General features: G+C 37.3%; 1 protein-coding gene across 1 annotated transcript in view; it reads left to right on the forward strand.

Annotated features, from left to right (window-relative positions):
- The first annotated feature begins 264 nt into the window (after nt 1-264).
- Nucleotides 265-12,874, forward strand: part of LOC145999203 (uncharacterized) — a 100,772-nt gene continuing 88,162 nt past the window's right edge. Inside the window, exons 1-2 of the mRNA XM_083136136.1 lie at nt 265-345; nt 2,610-3,166. Of these exons, the coding sequence (XP_082992262.1) occupies nt 265-345; nt 2,610-3,166 (638 nt within the window). The remainder of the gene's footprint in view (nt 346-2,609; nt 3,167-12,874) is intronic.

Genomic DNA, 12,874 nt, shown 5'->3' on the forward strand with positions numbered 1-12,874 from the left:
GAGCCTAGGTCTTCCGAGTCATAACCAGATGCTCTACGAACGTAGCTATGGCGGCTCTTGGTAGATAACTAAATGTTTAATAAATACCCAGTATTTAACCAAATTTTATTTAGCTACTCAGTGTCTAAATACCCATGTCCCAACCCTACTCTACTTATGACTTCAGTTTTCTTCATTCTAGATTTCAGAGGATGACAGTGCGCCAGAGTTCGTATGCTCTTCATTCATATACAAGCTAGATGATCTTGGCAGGACTTCCATAACATGTCTTCTGAATCGGAAAACCTTCTGAAGGAAATCCCATCATCTGCAGAAGAGAATCGGAGAGGGGAGATGGGCTTTGAGGTAAAGTTAATTTTTTTTACTTGAAGTTGTGACGTACTAAAATATGCAGTCAAATCTTATTTGTTCTTGGGGTGGTAATAGATGTATTTGTAATGAATAGAAAGTATTATTTTTACATTACTAATAATGGAATCCTGTATACTTTCTTGAAGAACTACTTTGACAGGGATATGTAAGTATCAGGGTTCTTGTGAATAAAATTGTGTTTCATATTACACTATTCTCTCCTGTTTTGCACAGCAAATCATTTTTTGTGTGGCATGGACCTCATTGTAAAACTATTTTGAAATACATAAGGAATGGAGTATATGTAATCATCAGAACAAGATATTGCAATGTTTAAAGAAATATTTAGAATTCAATTGAGTTACATAATGTGTTCATTATATTTTACCATACATTCTTGATAAATGTATGTGTTAATGCACTCATCATAATAAAATAGGGTAACACTGCAGAGTATGGGCTGCTTGGGAGGAACACGGTTCATAATTTTTTGGTAATGTTTTGTAGTTAGTAATCGGGAAATGTAAGTTTGAAGGTGCGGAAAATTTTTTTCTTTGAAAAAAAAACCTGAAAAATACGTATCCAGGTTGGGCGCTCTTGAAAGGAAAAAGTGGCTCACATTCCTGCACAACTCTAGTGAAAGCAAAAAATGCCTACGTTGTTAGGTAGCTATGTTTAGTTCTCTCAGCCTGAATATTAATTTGTCATTGTATTTATGCTAATGAAACCTAACCTAACCTTGTAGGCATTCCTCGTCGAAATAGTGAATGAATATGGACATGAATACATTATCTTAGTAGCAGGAAAAAACATTTTTCATTGTATTTATGCTATTGGAACCCAACCTAACAGGCCTAACCTAACCTTGTAAGCATACCTCGTCTGAAATAATGAAAGAGACTGTGCGTGTTCGTCGGAAATAATGAAAGAAACTGTGCATGTTCGTCTGAAATAATGAAAGAAACTGCGTGTGTGTGGGTGGAATCCGGAGTGACAAATCAACTCTAATTAAGCGAAAGGAAGGGTCTCACTTATCGCACAACACTTGAGCAACCTTGTGTTCTGACGTCACGGGAAAAAGCATCTTTATTTTAGGCTAGCTTGATTTAGTTCTCTTAGCCCAAAGAATAATTTTCCATTCTATTTATGCTAATGGAAACTAACCTAACAGGCCTAACTTAACCTCGTAGGCATTCCTAGTGTGACGTCTGAACACAAGGTAGCAAAACTCTTGTGCGGAGAAGACCCCGAAACAAATGACAGCAACTGTGCATAAGCAATATGGACGCGAACGAATGGAGAAATGCATTGCTTTTAGCAGCAGGAAAACATTTTTTACACGCAATAATATAATAGTAATTGGAAAACTAACACCGGAAAATGGAAGTAGAAGGTACGTACTTTCAGGGGATATAAATTTTGTTCGTCTATTTAGAGGAAAAAAGCAGCCCATGTTCTGCAGTGAGACCTAAAATAGTAATAAAAGCCGTACATAGAGAGGGTAATAAAAAACACCCCATTCAACTTATCAGTCTTATAACATGAGTGTTCATCTGGAACTTTGTAAAATGAGGAGGTTGAAAGGCCAATTGTAGGACAAATGTAAGTTTTTTTTTATATAACAACATTCTTGATGGAAACCTTTGTCTAGAAGATCAAAACACTGCATTTTATCTTTTAATAACCAGTCCTAGAAGGTCTTTCATAGCTATTTTATATTTTACATAACAAAATCGGATCACACAAACACTGGAACCCTAATTTTAAGTTCATCTGTATTATTTTTTTCCTCAATTTTAGTTTAGCTCTGTAGCTACTGCCCCCTGAGGAATATTTATTCTAAGTTGTACTGCAAGTGCAATTACTGTTATGCATTTTCTGTCTTGGAGCACCATGAAATATTCAGATGCAGCATGGACAAAATGAATCAAAAAAATATTTATCACTGTTATTAGATTGTTCCATTGGAACATGCTGACTGTCTTCTGTATTATTTCAAGTATTCTGCTGAGGTGCTAGATCTGGTTATAGCCAATTTTCTTTGTCCCTGTATCCACTAGCATGTATCAAACCTCACATCCCCCTTTTTTTTTAGAAAGTCTAAGGCTTACAGTGTGCAGAAGTTTTTGGGGTGTTTTTTTTAATGACCTGTGATTTAAATATAAAAATCTGACTATTTTTTATTTTAAAAAAGTAAAATTGAAATATTAAATTAGAGATCAGGGTTTTAATCCACACTGCGTGTGATTGTCTTTCAGAAGGCTTCTGCATCCTGGTCTGATGATAGTCAAGAAAATTTGGCTGCTCCGATGTCTGATACGTGTTTCTCTCCAGTGGAAGTGCTCATAAAGTCTGAAACAGAAAGTGCTGATCCATTAGTTTGTGAACAAACATCTGTGGAGAATGTGTGGCTTCCGGATGAGTCGTGTGTTAAGACTGAAACAGAATCATTCGAGGAGCCTCCCGATGTTGATATCTCTGTTGACATCAAACCATCTAATGAGTGCATACAGGATGCTTCTGTTGACATCAAACTATCTACTGAGAACATGAATGAAACTTCAATTTGTAAAGTGGAAAGTGTGAGTGGTGATAGTTGGATTCATTTCGAAGACAAAACTCAGGAAGTTCCTAGTGGAGAAAATGTTCCTAAAAGTGCAGGATATTGTCCATGTGACCATGGACAATTTGTTAATGAAATGCCAGCTGAGGACGGTGACAATAGTGAAGTAATTTTAAGTGAAGATAAAGACATGAAGTATAGTGTAGAGAATCCTGATGAGGTGGAAGGCGAAGTGGCAGATCCTGCAGAAAGGTAGGTGAAGGAAATTTTAGTAGAAGGATTGAAAATGAGCATGGCAGTAATAAGGTTCAAAATTGGACCTTATTTCCTGTAGGTTATGATGCTTATAATTTACTGTATTGTGCCACCAGTGCTGCAGGGTTACTGGTCATTCCATACAAGATTGTCCAGGAGTGTCCACCACCAGGTCAGATTAGGACAAAATTTGTTACATGATATCCTTGGCGAAATATAAGAAAACATATATTTTTTGCTTTGGAATATCAAGTCTAGTTTGGAATTTATAGTCCTTTGAAATTTCCTGCCATATGGTGCATTTTTTTTGTGGGATCAATCCATGTATAGAGTGGCGTGTCCAGGATTTTCGAAGAAAAAACAGGGTGTTACGTATGCTCTTTTGGTAGTCAGCCCTCATACCAGGTGTGCCGGTTAATAATTCTTAATTTCATCACTGGATGGTGCTGGAAGCAAGGGTTGGTGCACAGTCTCAACTGTTACGTCAGTGTATTGCCAGAACAGTACCTGTCAAAGTGCCGTGGATCTGCAACCGAGTGCAAGTAATCGTGATATTGGGTTTGTGTGGTAAACATGTCGACCTTCAAACCAAATAAGGAGCATTTGCGGCATGTCCTGCTTTTCTTGATCAATCAAAAGAACAACGTGAGTGAAGGCCATTGTATCCTTGTGGAAACGTATGGTGACAATGTCCTAATGCAAGACACATGTTTGCATTGGTTTCGACGATTCAAAAGTTGTGATTTCGACTCGAAAGACAAAGATCGCCCGGTCCAGCCAAAAAAATTCCAAGACGCTGAATTGGAAGCACTGTTGGATGAAGATGATACGCAAACGCAACAACAACTGGCAGAGAAGTTAAATGTTGGTCGCCAAACCATATCTGATCGTCATCATGCCATGGGAAAGATCCAGATTGGGCGACAAGACATGGAAAAGTGATTTTGCAGCACGACGTCTCATCACACACAGCGAAAGGCATCTGACACACCATTTCTGCACTTGGCTGGGAATTTTTGCCCCACCCGCCATACGCACCAGACTTAGCCCCTTCGGACTACCACTTGTTTTCATCGGTGTTTCACTCACTTTCCCAGCAACACTTCAACAATTACGAAGATTTGATTTGATTTTGAATTTAAAATTTTGGGAGCGTCAGCAGTTAGGCTATTTTGCTCCCGTCACATTATACGGGGGCCAGCCCCTTATCATTACAAATAACAACTCTAGCGTTGCATAACTAAAAATGTTAAAATGTTCTGACTTCTGTTAAAAGCTGAGGCTGTAAACGGGCACTCAGCACACACAAGGACAACAAACAGGACAACACACACAAAATTATACTGGCCATAGGGCCAGTCGCCAGAGCCTCGTTAGTCTTTAATCCAGGGTGCACTACGTGGAAGTGAGGTTGACTTTTGGGCGCCTACGTGGAAGGTCACCCCTTACACCCCAATTACGAAGATGTCGAACAATGGCTTGCTGACTGGATCACCTCAAAACGTGAACGATTTTTCTGGTAGGGCATCTACAATTTGACGGACAGATGGGCAAAATGTATAGCTAGCGATGGTGCATACTTTGAATAAAGCATTTGTTACCATTTGTTTTCTTTTGGATCAATTAAGAATTTTTAATCGGCACACCTGCTCTTGTCATCTTTTCCTGCCTTTGATTTTTTTTTCTTTAGGAATACTGGGCCAAAAGGTGGGTTGTGACCCCTGCCAAGGCCCCCCCCCCCCTTTTTTCCTCCTTGAGATTACACAGCATATGTAAATATTCTGGTTGCCTGACTGTGGAGTTATACACTTGCATGATGAGATGTGACGTGGCGTTTCCCCTTATACTATTTCAAATAATTAGAAAGATAAGTTTGACACAGCATGCCTATCACCATGCCCAGGGCTCGAAAGATCCCAGTTGCCAGGTCGCCATGGCGATTAAAAATTTCAGCCTGGCGACTGTGATCTTTTGCTGTAATATTGCCGTTATTTTAAGTTTGCATGTACGAAATTTTGAAGATTCTAAGTTCAAATTGCAGTATAGCAAGTTAGCAAGTAACTTTTTTGAAAAACTCAATATACTGACCAAGGCAGAAATTTATTTTATTTTAAAACATAAACTAAACGTAACGTTTCAACTGTCTAGCAAGGTCTTCTTCAGACTCTGCACCAAGAAAAGTCAACGGCAAAGATAATGGTAAGCAAATTGTCCACCGCAATTTTATTTACTTTTTTATTCTACATCCTGTGATGTTTTAAGGAATGAAACTATGTTGGTTCGAAGCACGCATTGTTCTTTGCTTATTGAAGTTATAGGACTCACATTTTTTCACTTAATTTTTATTTAATTTTCCAATTCTCAAACAGAGATTTTACATATTTATTGTGCAAATGAAATATGAGACATGTTTTTAGTAATAACTCGTGCGACCAGACTGAAGCATATAACTTGACTTTACAATTTTGACCAGTAATTCTCCCTTCCATCCAAAAATTACTGATATAGAAGCAGGCATGGACCCATTCACCTACATGTGTATGTGTGTGTGTGTTAAACAAGGGAGGTGCTCCACGAATGACAGAGCACACTGAAATACATTGACCAATATGATCCACAATTTTTGTTTTGCACTTCGGTGGCTTTTTTTTTATAATAATAATGTTTAATCTTCCAGTACATTTTATTTTCATGTTCTTCTAGCAATGATTGTTGTAATCACTGAATTTTTGTGATAACACAATAAAAAACATACGGTCCAGACTCAAAATTGTAAATTGATTAACTGTTACAAGCAGTGAATGTGTAATCACGTTAGTTATGAACACTAACACAGCATAGGGCCACAGTATTGTGATGACTGTGAAATATTTTACCTTGCATCCAGTTGTCAGGGAAGAAAAATGTTTCTTTTACCAATTGGGGAATCAAAACTTAGTATTAGAGCTTATAGACAACACACTAACTGGGGCCAAAATTTTGTCAACATAAACACAAGCATCATGTGCCTAATATTGGCCGTATATTTACATAACCCATGGCACAACAGCCTCATTCCCACCTGATCCTACTCACTCACTCACCCGAGGTGAGAGATCATCAAGCCAGTTGCAGGGTGTTTTGTGTTCAGCACCCCCCCCCCCCCCAGTCATTGTAGGATTCCATGACCAAGTTTCCCTACTAATTTTAGCTCCTCAATTTACTCACGAATGTGGGTGGCCACTGGTCTGGTACACAGGTTGAAATCTCAGAGAAGTTGTTACGCTTCCCCTAGGGGACTCCAACTTGTGCACATCCCGTAGCCGGTGTCCAAAGAATGACACCTTGAGGGGAGAAGATAAAGTTCCGCACTAATTGTGCATTGATTTCAGTATTGCCCGAATGGGCACTGCTACTGAAAAAAAAACCTTGGTGTGTCCAAAAGTATGAATTTCTCTCCATGTTGTATGTGGAACCATTTTTTTATGTTGATTATTAAGCTGGACACGATGTTTGAAAAATATGATGAATAAGAATTTTCGGAATCCCATGTATTCCTTATGGGAAATCAACTTCAACATCAAGTTACGGCTAAGCAAATGGAAGTTACGACTTTTCCGCTGGTGAAATGCATCTTCAAACTGCCCTCTTCTCATTGATATCTTTCTCTATTCCATCGGAAGTTTGATATTTGCAAGAGAGCAAATCAAATAATGCTCTCCATAACGCCAATGCATTTCTCCTTGCCTCCTACGGCTATCCTGGCAGTGTTGCAAAACCTGGTGCATATAGAAGAGCTAAATTTCACCTTAAATGGAGTTGAAACTGACTTTCAGTGATCTAGATTTACAGAGTCTGGATAAAGTGCTTCCTAGGGTAATGTTAGTTGTCAAAGGGGTGGGGTACTGATATTACCGTTAACTCTAAATTGATGACAATTTCAGTTTTCACCATGTAAATCCGGTGGCATCACCCATCTCAATAATCCACTGAAGGTTGTATGAAATCGAAAATAAAGTATTCCCGATAACATTATTATGCCAATTTCATGTGAACACAGCCATATAAAAAAAGTAGCTGGGGATATAAGAAGGGGCGGGGCAATGCAGCCAATATAACAATATCATGTCACATGCAAAATGTATAATCAATGCAAAAGTTGGTCTATGTGTGCCGGAACCAGAGATGGCATCATAGTGGGGCACAGGGGCAGGCACCCCAGTTCACAGCCAAATGAGTGCAAGAAAGAGCCCTATCTGGCTCCGAGAGAGCTAAGTTGTCAACGCTGCCATAGGGGAAGAGCTTGTTAAGATCCCGTGGAGACTGTTCCACATTCCCTTAAAGTGCACGGCCAAGGTGCGGAACATTTACATAGAAAATCATAAATTATAATTTCTCACTGAGATTTGAATTCAAAGTGGAAAATTCTACACACCTGGCAATGCTGTTGCTACATGCCAGCCGACGCAGCTTGTTTGATATTCCAAGAGCTAGTCATAAATACAGCAAGTAGACCTCTATTTTGTCGAGACTGATATTAATTTTAATCTCTCGGAGTTCCTTTTTCAAAATGTATAGTTTGGCCATTAATTGTCCCACTTAAGTCATTAAACTAATCATGTATGCTTTCAATGAATGAATAAATTTATGTGGTCCTACGTACCATATTCTCATTGATAGAAGAAGGCATACTAGTATAATTGACGTTCATTCACATAGAGGTGCCAGTGACCATTGTTTAGTAATTCTTGAATTAAGAGAATGACTCTCAGTGATAATTCATCAGCAACAAAATCTAAAAGTTCTAAAATTTAATACAGGAAAATTTGCTGATGATAGAATTAAGAAAGATTACCAAATTAAAGTGTCAAATAGATTCCATATTTTCCAGGATTTAAATGATGATGAAAATATAAATGAAACAGACATAAATAAGAATTGGGAGCACATACGTAATGCAATAGAATCAGCAGCTAAAGAAAGTATAGGATACCATAAACCGAGAAAAAGTAAGCCATGGTTTGATAATAAATGTCATAACCTAATAGAAATAAGAAATCAGGCTAGACTTAGGTGTTTAAGTAACTCTGATGATACAAATTTAAGCAATTATAATAGAATAAAGCGAGAAGTTAACCACATGTTTAGAAGTAAAAAAATAGATTACTTGAAAAGCAAAATTAACGAAATTGAAACAAACAGCAAAAGCAAGAACATCAGAGATTTATATAAAGGTGTAAATGAATTTAGAAAGGGGTGGCAACCTAAAGTAAACTTGATAAAAGATAAAAATGAAAATTTTTTGACCGAGTCAAGCGATATTTTAAAAAGACGGAAGAACTATTTTAATGACCTTAAATGTTTATGTAGGAGATAAATCAGAAGTAAATTAAGTACACACAGCAGAACCTTTAGTTCCAGAACCTAACTTGACTGAAGTTAAAGATGCTATTACAAGGCTAACGAATAACAATGCACCTGGCATTGATTTAATATCGGCTGAGTTAATGAAATATGGTGGGAATTCGTTAATATGTCAAATTCATAAATTAATTTGTTTAATCTGTACCTACCTAACCAGAGGGTGACATAAAACGACCGATATTAGTGTGGAATCCATAGTTTTTCGGAGTCACTAAGATGAGTAGTGACACTCCGAATGCTGTTCAACTCCAAGATACCTCTGTCACCCCTAGGGGTGGGGGTGGGAAGGAGGCGATATGTAAAACGACCAATATTAGTATGGAATCCATATTTTTGGGGTCACTAAGATGAATAGTTACTCTCCCAATGCCGTTCAACTCCAAGGCACCCCTGCCACCCCTAGGGAGAGGGTGGTAAGGGGGTGACATAAAACAACCGATATTAGTGTGGAATCCATAGTGACATTCCCATTCTTCTCAAGTCCCAAGTTCATTACCTATAGTCATGGGGGGGAGAGGGGGTGCAAATAAAATGTCAAAAATGACCTACATCTACATTAGTGTCAAATCCATAGTTTTCGGAGTCGGTAAGCTAATTAGTGATATTAACGACGACATTTGTATACAGTACTTATACTTTTAAATACCTACCTGTAAATAAAATTAGTTACATTTTACACTATAGTTAGAATTCATTATTTTGGAATAATAAATACCCGGGCAATGCCAGGCAATCAGCTAACATGGAATAAAGAAGAAATCCATCAACAGTGGAAAGAATTTATAATTATTCCTGTGTTTAGAAAATGTGATAAAATGAACTGCAATTATTACCATGGAATTCTCTACTCTGAACAACATAATAAAATATATTCTTTTAGCAAGACTAACCCCGTATGCTAATGAAATTATAGGGGATTGTCAATGTGGATTTAAATGTAACAGGTCAACTACAGATCCAATTTTTCACATTAGACAGACACTTGAGAAGAAGTGGGAATATAATCAAAATGTCATCAGTTATTCATTTATTTCAAAAAAGAATATGATTCAGTCAAAGTAGATAAATTACATAATACAAGGCACATGTAAAAAAAAGAGCCAATAATTTTGTACTTGGGACTGGTAACACTGACGAAGCTGCACGTTCACGGAAGCATGCTTTAGTATTCCATCCCTTCAACAGAGGTATATTTCTCAGTGTGGAGGTGTGTACGTGCGAGTAGCAGGAAGTTGAAATGACTGCTGTAATAGAGAATCCCACCAAATGTGAGATGAGGTCTGTCATTAGATTTCTCAATGCAGGACTAAGTGCAGCTGACATTCATCGGGAATTGTGTGCCATTTATGGACCAACAGTAATGAGTGAAGGAAAGGTAAGACAATGGTGCTGTGCTTTTCGGGAAGTAATTTCAAATATGACGAGCGGAGCGACAGGCCTAGTGTTCAGACTGACGATCTTGTGCAATGTGTTGATGAGAAAGTGCATTCCAATCGCAGTTTCACCATTACTGATCTAGGCACGGAGTCTCCTGAAGTGTCTGATAAAACATTGCATCGAATTGTAACAGACAATCTGTGTTATTGCAAACTGTGTGCGACGTGGGTGCCAGAAATGTTGACAAACACTCACAAAGATAAATAATGAAATCAGCATGTGATTTTTTGGCCCGCTGGGAAAACAGGGTTGCTACGCATCTGAAAAACCTAGAAAACTGGGAAATGTCAGGGAATTTTGCAGAACATCTGGAATTTATGTCCATTTTGGAGTCTGCAAGAGGAAAAGCTGCAAGATGAACAAGCAGTTCACTTCCACTTCTAAATTCGGTTCTTGTGGGGAAAAAAAAAATCAGTTTAGAAACTTGTTTCTTTCATTCTTATCATTCTCAGTCTTCTGCAAATTTATGGCTCCTCTGTAAAAAAATTCACTTTTTTAATAATAGATATTAGAAAGAATATCAAAGTAAAACTTGCAGTCCAGATATCTGATTGATAACTAAAGTACATTGACAACATGATCATAATTATCGGAAAGGTTAGTGAAGATGAGGTTATCATCTATTATTTTATAGATCTTAGTCTTGTTGGCATTTCCTATAGAATTCCTATATGCCACAAAAAATTCTCCAGATGCTGTGTAAGCCAAAAAGCAGCATTTTCTACAATACTATAAGTCCACCAGAAAATGAAACATTGTGTATGGTTTATGAACTTTTTCTGTTGTTTTTATTTTGTGGAGATCTGTTAATGGAGAAAAATGTACCTCTGTTACTTTAGCCTGAAGGCTAGTTGCACGTGATTGTAGCATCCAATACATTTGATTGTAATTTTACATTTTACTCTTCGAATTTTCTTGTGTGTGTAGAATGAAACTTGCTAAAAGAAAGCTGTGAAAGTGAATATTCATAATAATTAATGGATTATATATTTAATTGACACAAGGTTCAAAAGAAAAGAATGTGATGATATATACATGACTGGAAAAAAATAATTTTTGGGCTGGAAAACCTTGAAGTTTCAGGGAATTTCATAATCAAAAAATCGTAGCAACCCTGGAGAAGGATGGGGATGATTTGTTTTCTCACATGGTGACTGGAGACTAAACCTGGATATCTTACGTCACTGGTGAGTCAAAGCAGCAATCCAAGCAATGGTGTCACTCCGGTTCACCAAAACCGAAGAAATTCAAGCAAACACCATCACATCGCAAAATCATGGCAACCGTGTTTTGGGACCAAAAAGGTGTAATCCTCGTGGAACTCCTAGAAATGGGATGAACCATCACAGCAGATGTGTATTGCCAAACACTATCTAATCTACGATGTGCCATCCAAAACTGGCGAAGAGGAATGTTACGGTCTGGAATTCTGCTCATTCATGACAACACCCGGCCACACACAGATGGCCATACTGTTGCGACATTTCACAAATTCCGATGGGAACATACATACCATACAGTCCCAATCTTACCCCAAGTGATTATTTTCTGTTCCTTCATGTCAAAAAGTGGCTTTTTCGCAACGTTTCATGATAGTGAAGTTCTCAAGAGATCAGTTCTCGACTGGCTGAGATCCCAGGTGGCAGATTTCAACACAGAGGGTCTATGTAAACTTGTTCCACAGTACGTCATGGCAACTATGTAGAAAAATTGCCAGGGTATGCACTTGTATAGCATGAACATATAAAATTTCTTGCTTGATTTTATTCTCTGTAATAACCAATTGACCCATTTTTTTACATGCCCCTCATATATTAGTCGAGATTTGAATACCTAAGAAGCTTGTTAATATGATAAAAGTATGCACCAGTGAAACAGAAAGTAAAATTCGTGGGGTATAAATATGTGTGACAAATTTACAATTCATAGATATGGAGAAACTAGTACTCACTTTATCCACGAAACTGTTCCGCATATCTCTTTTCCCAATTATGAATTACAATTCATGATGGGTTAAAACAAGGAGATGCATTATTTCCATTGCTCTTTAATTTTGCCTTAGAATACGCTGTTTGGAAGGTAAGAGAAACTAACGAAGAACTAAAATTAAATGGTATGACTCAGCTGTTATCATATGCAGATGTTGTAGACTTACTGGGGGATGATGTAAATACAATTAAGAATAATGCTAAAATATTTTTCAAAGCAGCTAAAGAGATAGGTTTGGAAGTTAGCAAAGAGAAAACTAACTATGTGCTTACATGCCGAAACCAATTGTTAGGTAATAATCAAAATCTAATTAAAAGATGAAGTTTCCGAACTGTTCCAGAAATTCTTCAGCCATTAGACAGCTCCATTCAAACCATCAACAGAACAGGTACTGGTTCCACATCGCTGAACAACTACATCAAAGGGCTGTAAAAGTTTTACAGAGGTCTCTCTTTCATATCATTTGTAAATTAATAGTTGCCACTATTAAATTTACAACCCATGTATTATGCATTAATTTGTGGCATTGTTTTTAGAAGGGTTGTATCATGTGGTTGAGCCAACTTCAGCTGACTAAAATATTTGTACAATACAGTTTATGTGCAGCTTATGGAAAATTGTTTTTTTATATGCCATCTTGACATGCTTCATCAAATTTTGCTTGCATGCAATACCATTGCAGTTCAGCAAGTATTTTAGTTGAATAAAAAAATATCTAAATTTTTCTAAATTTACGGTAGTTATTGTAGTTACTAAATAGATGATGTGCAGCCAAAGTTCCCACATGAGAAAGTGATTGGTAACCAAACTTCTACCACACAAATTATTTCAAAATTTTAACTCTGTTCAACCTTATTCTGGAAATATATACCTTTT

The sequence above is a fragment of the Lepisma saccharinum genome, chromosome 15 (genome assembly GCF_977018435.1).
Source record: "Lepisma saccharinum chromosome 15, izLepSacc3.1, whole genome shotgun sequence".
In the NCBI taxonomy this organism is placed as follows: Eukaryota; Metazoa; Arthropoda; class Insecta; order Zygentoma; family Lepismatidae; genus Lepisma; species Lepisma saccharinum.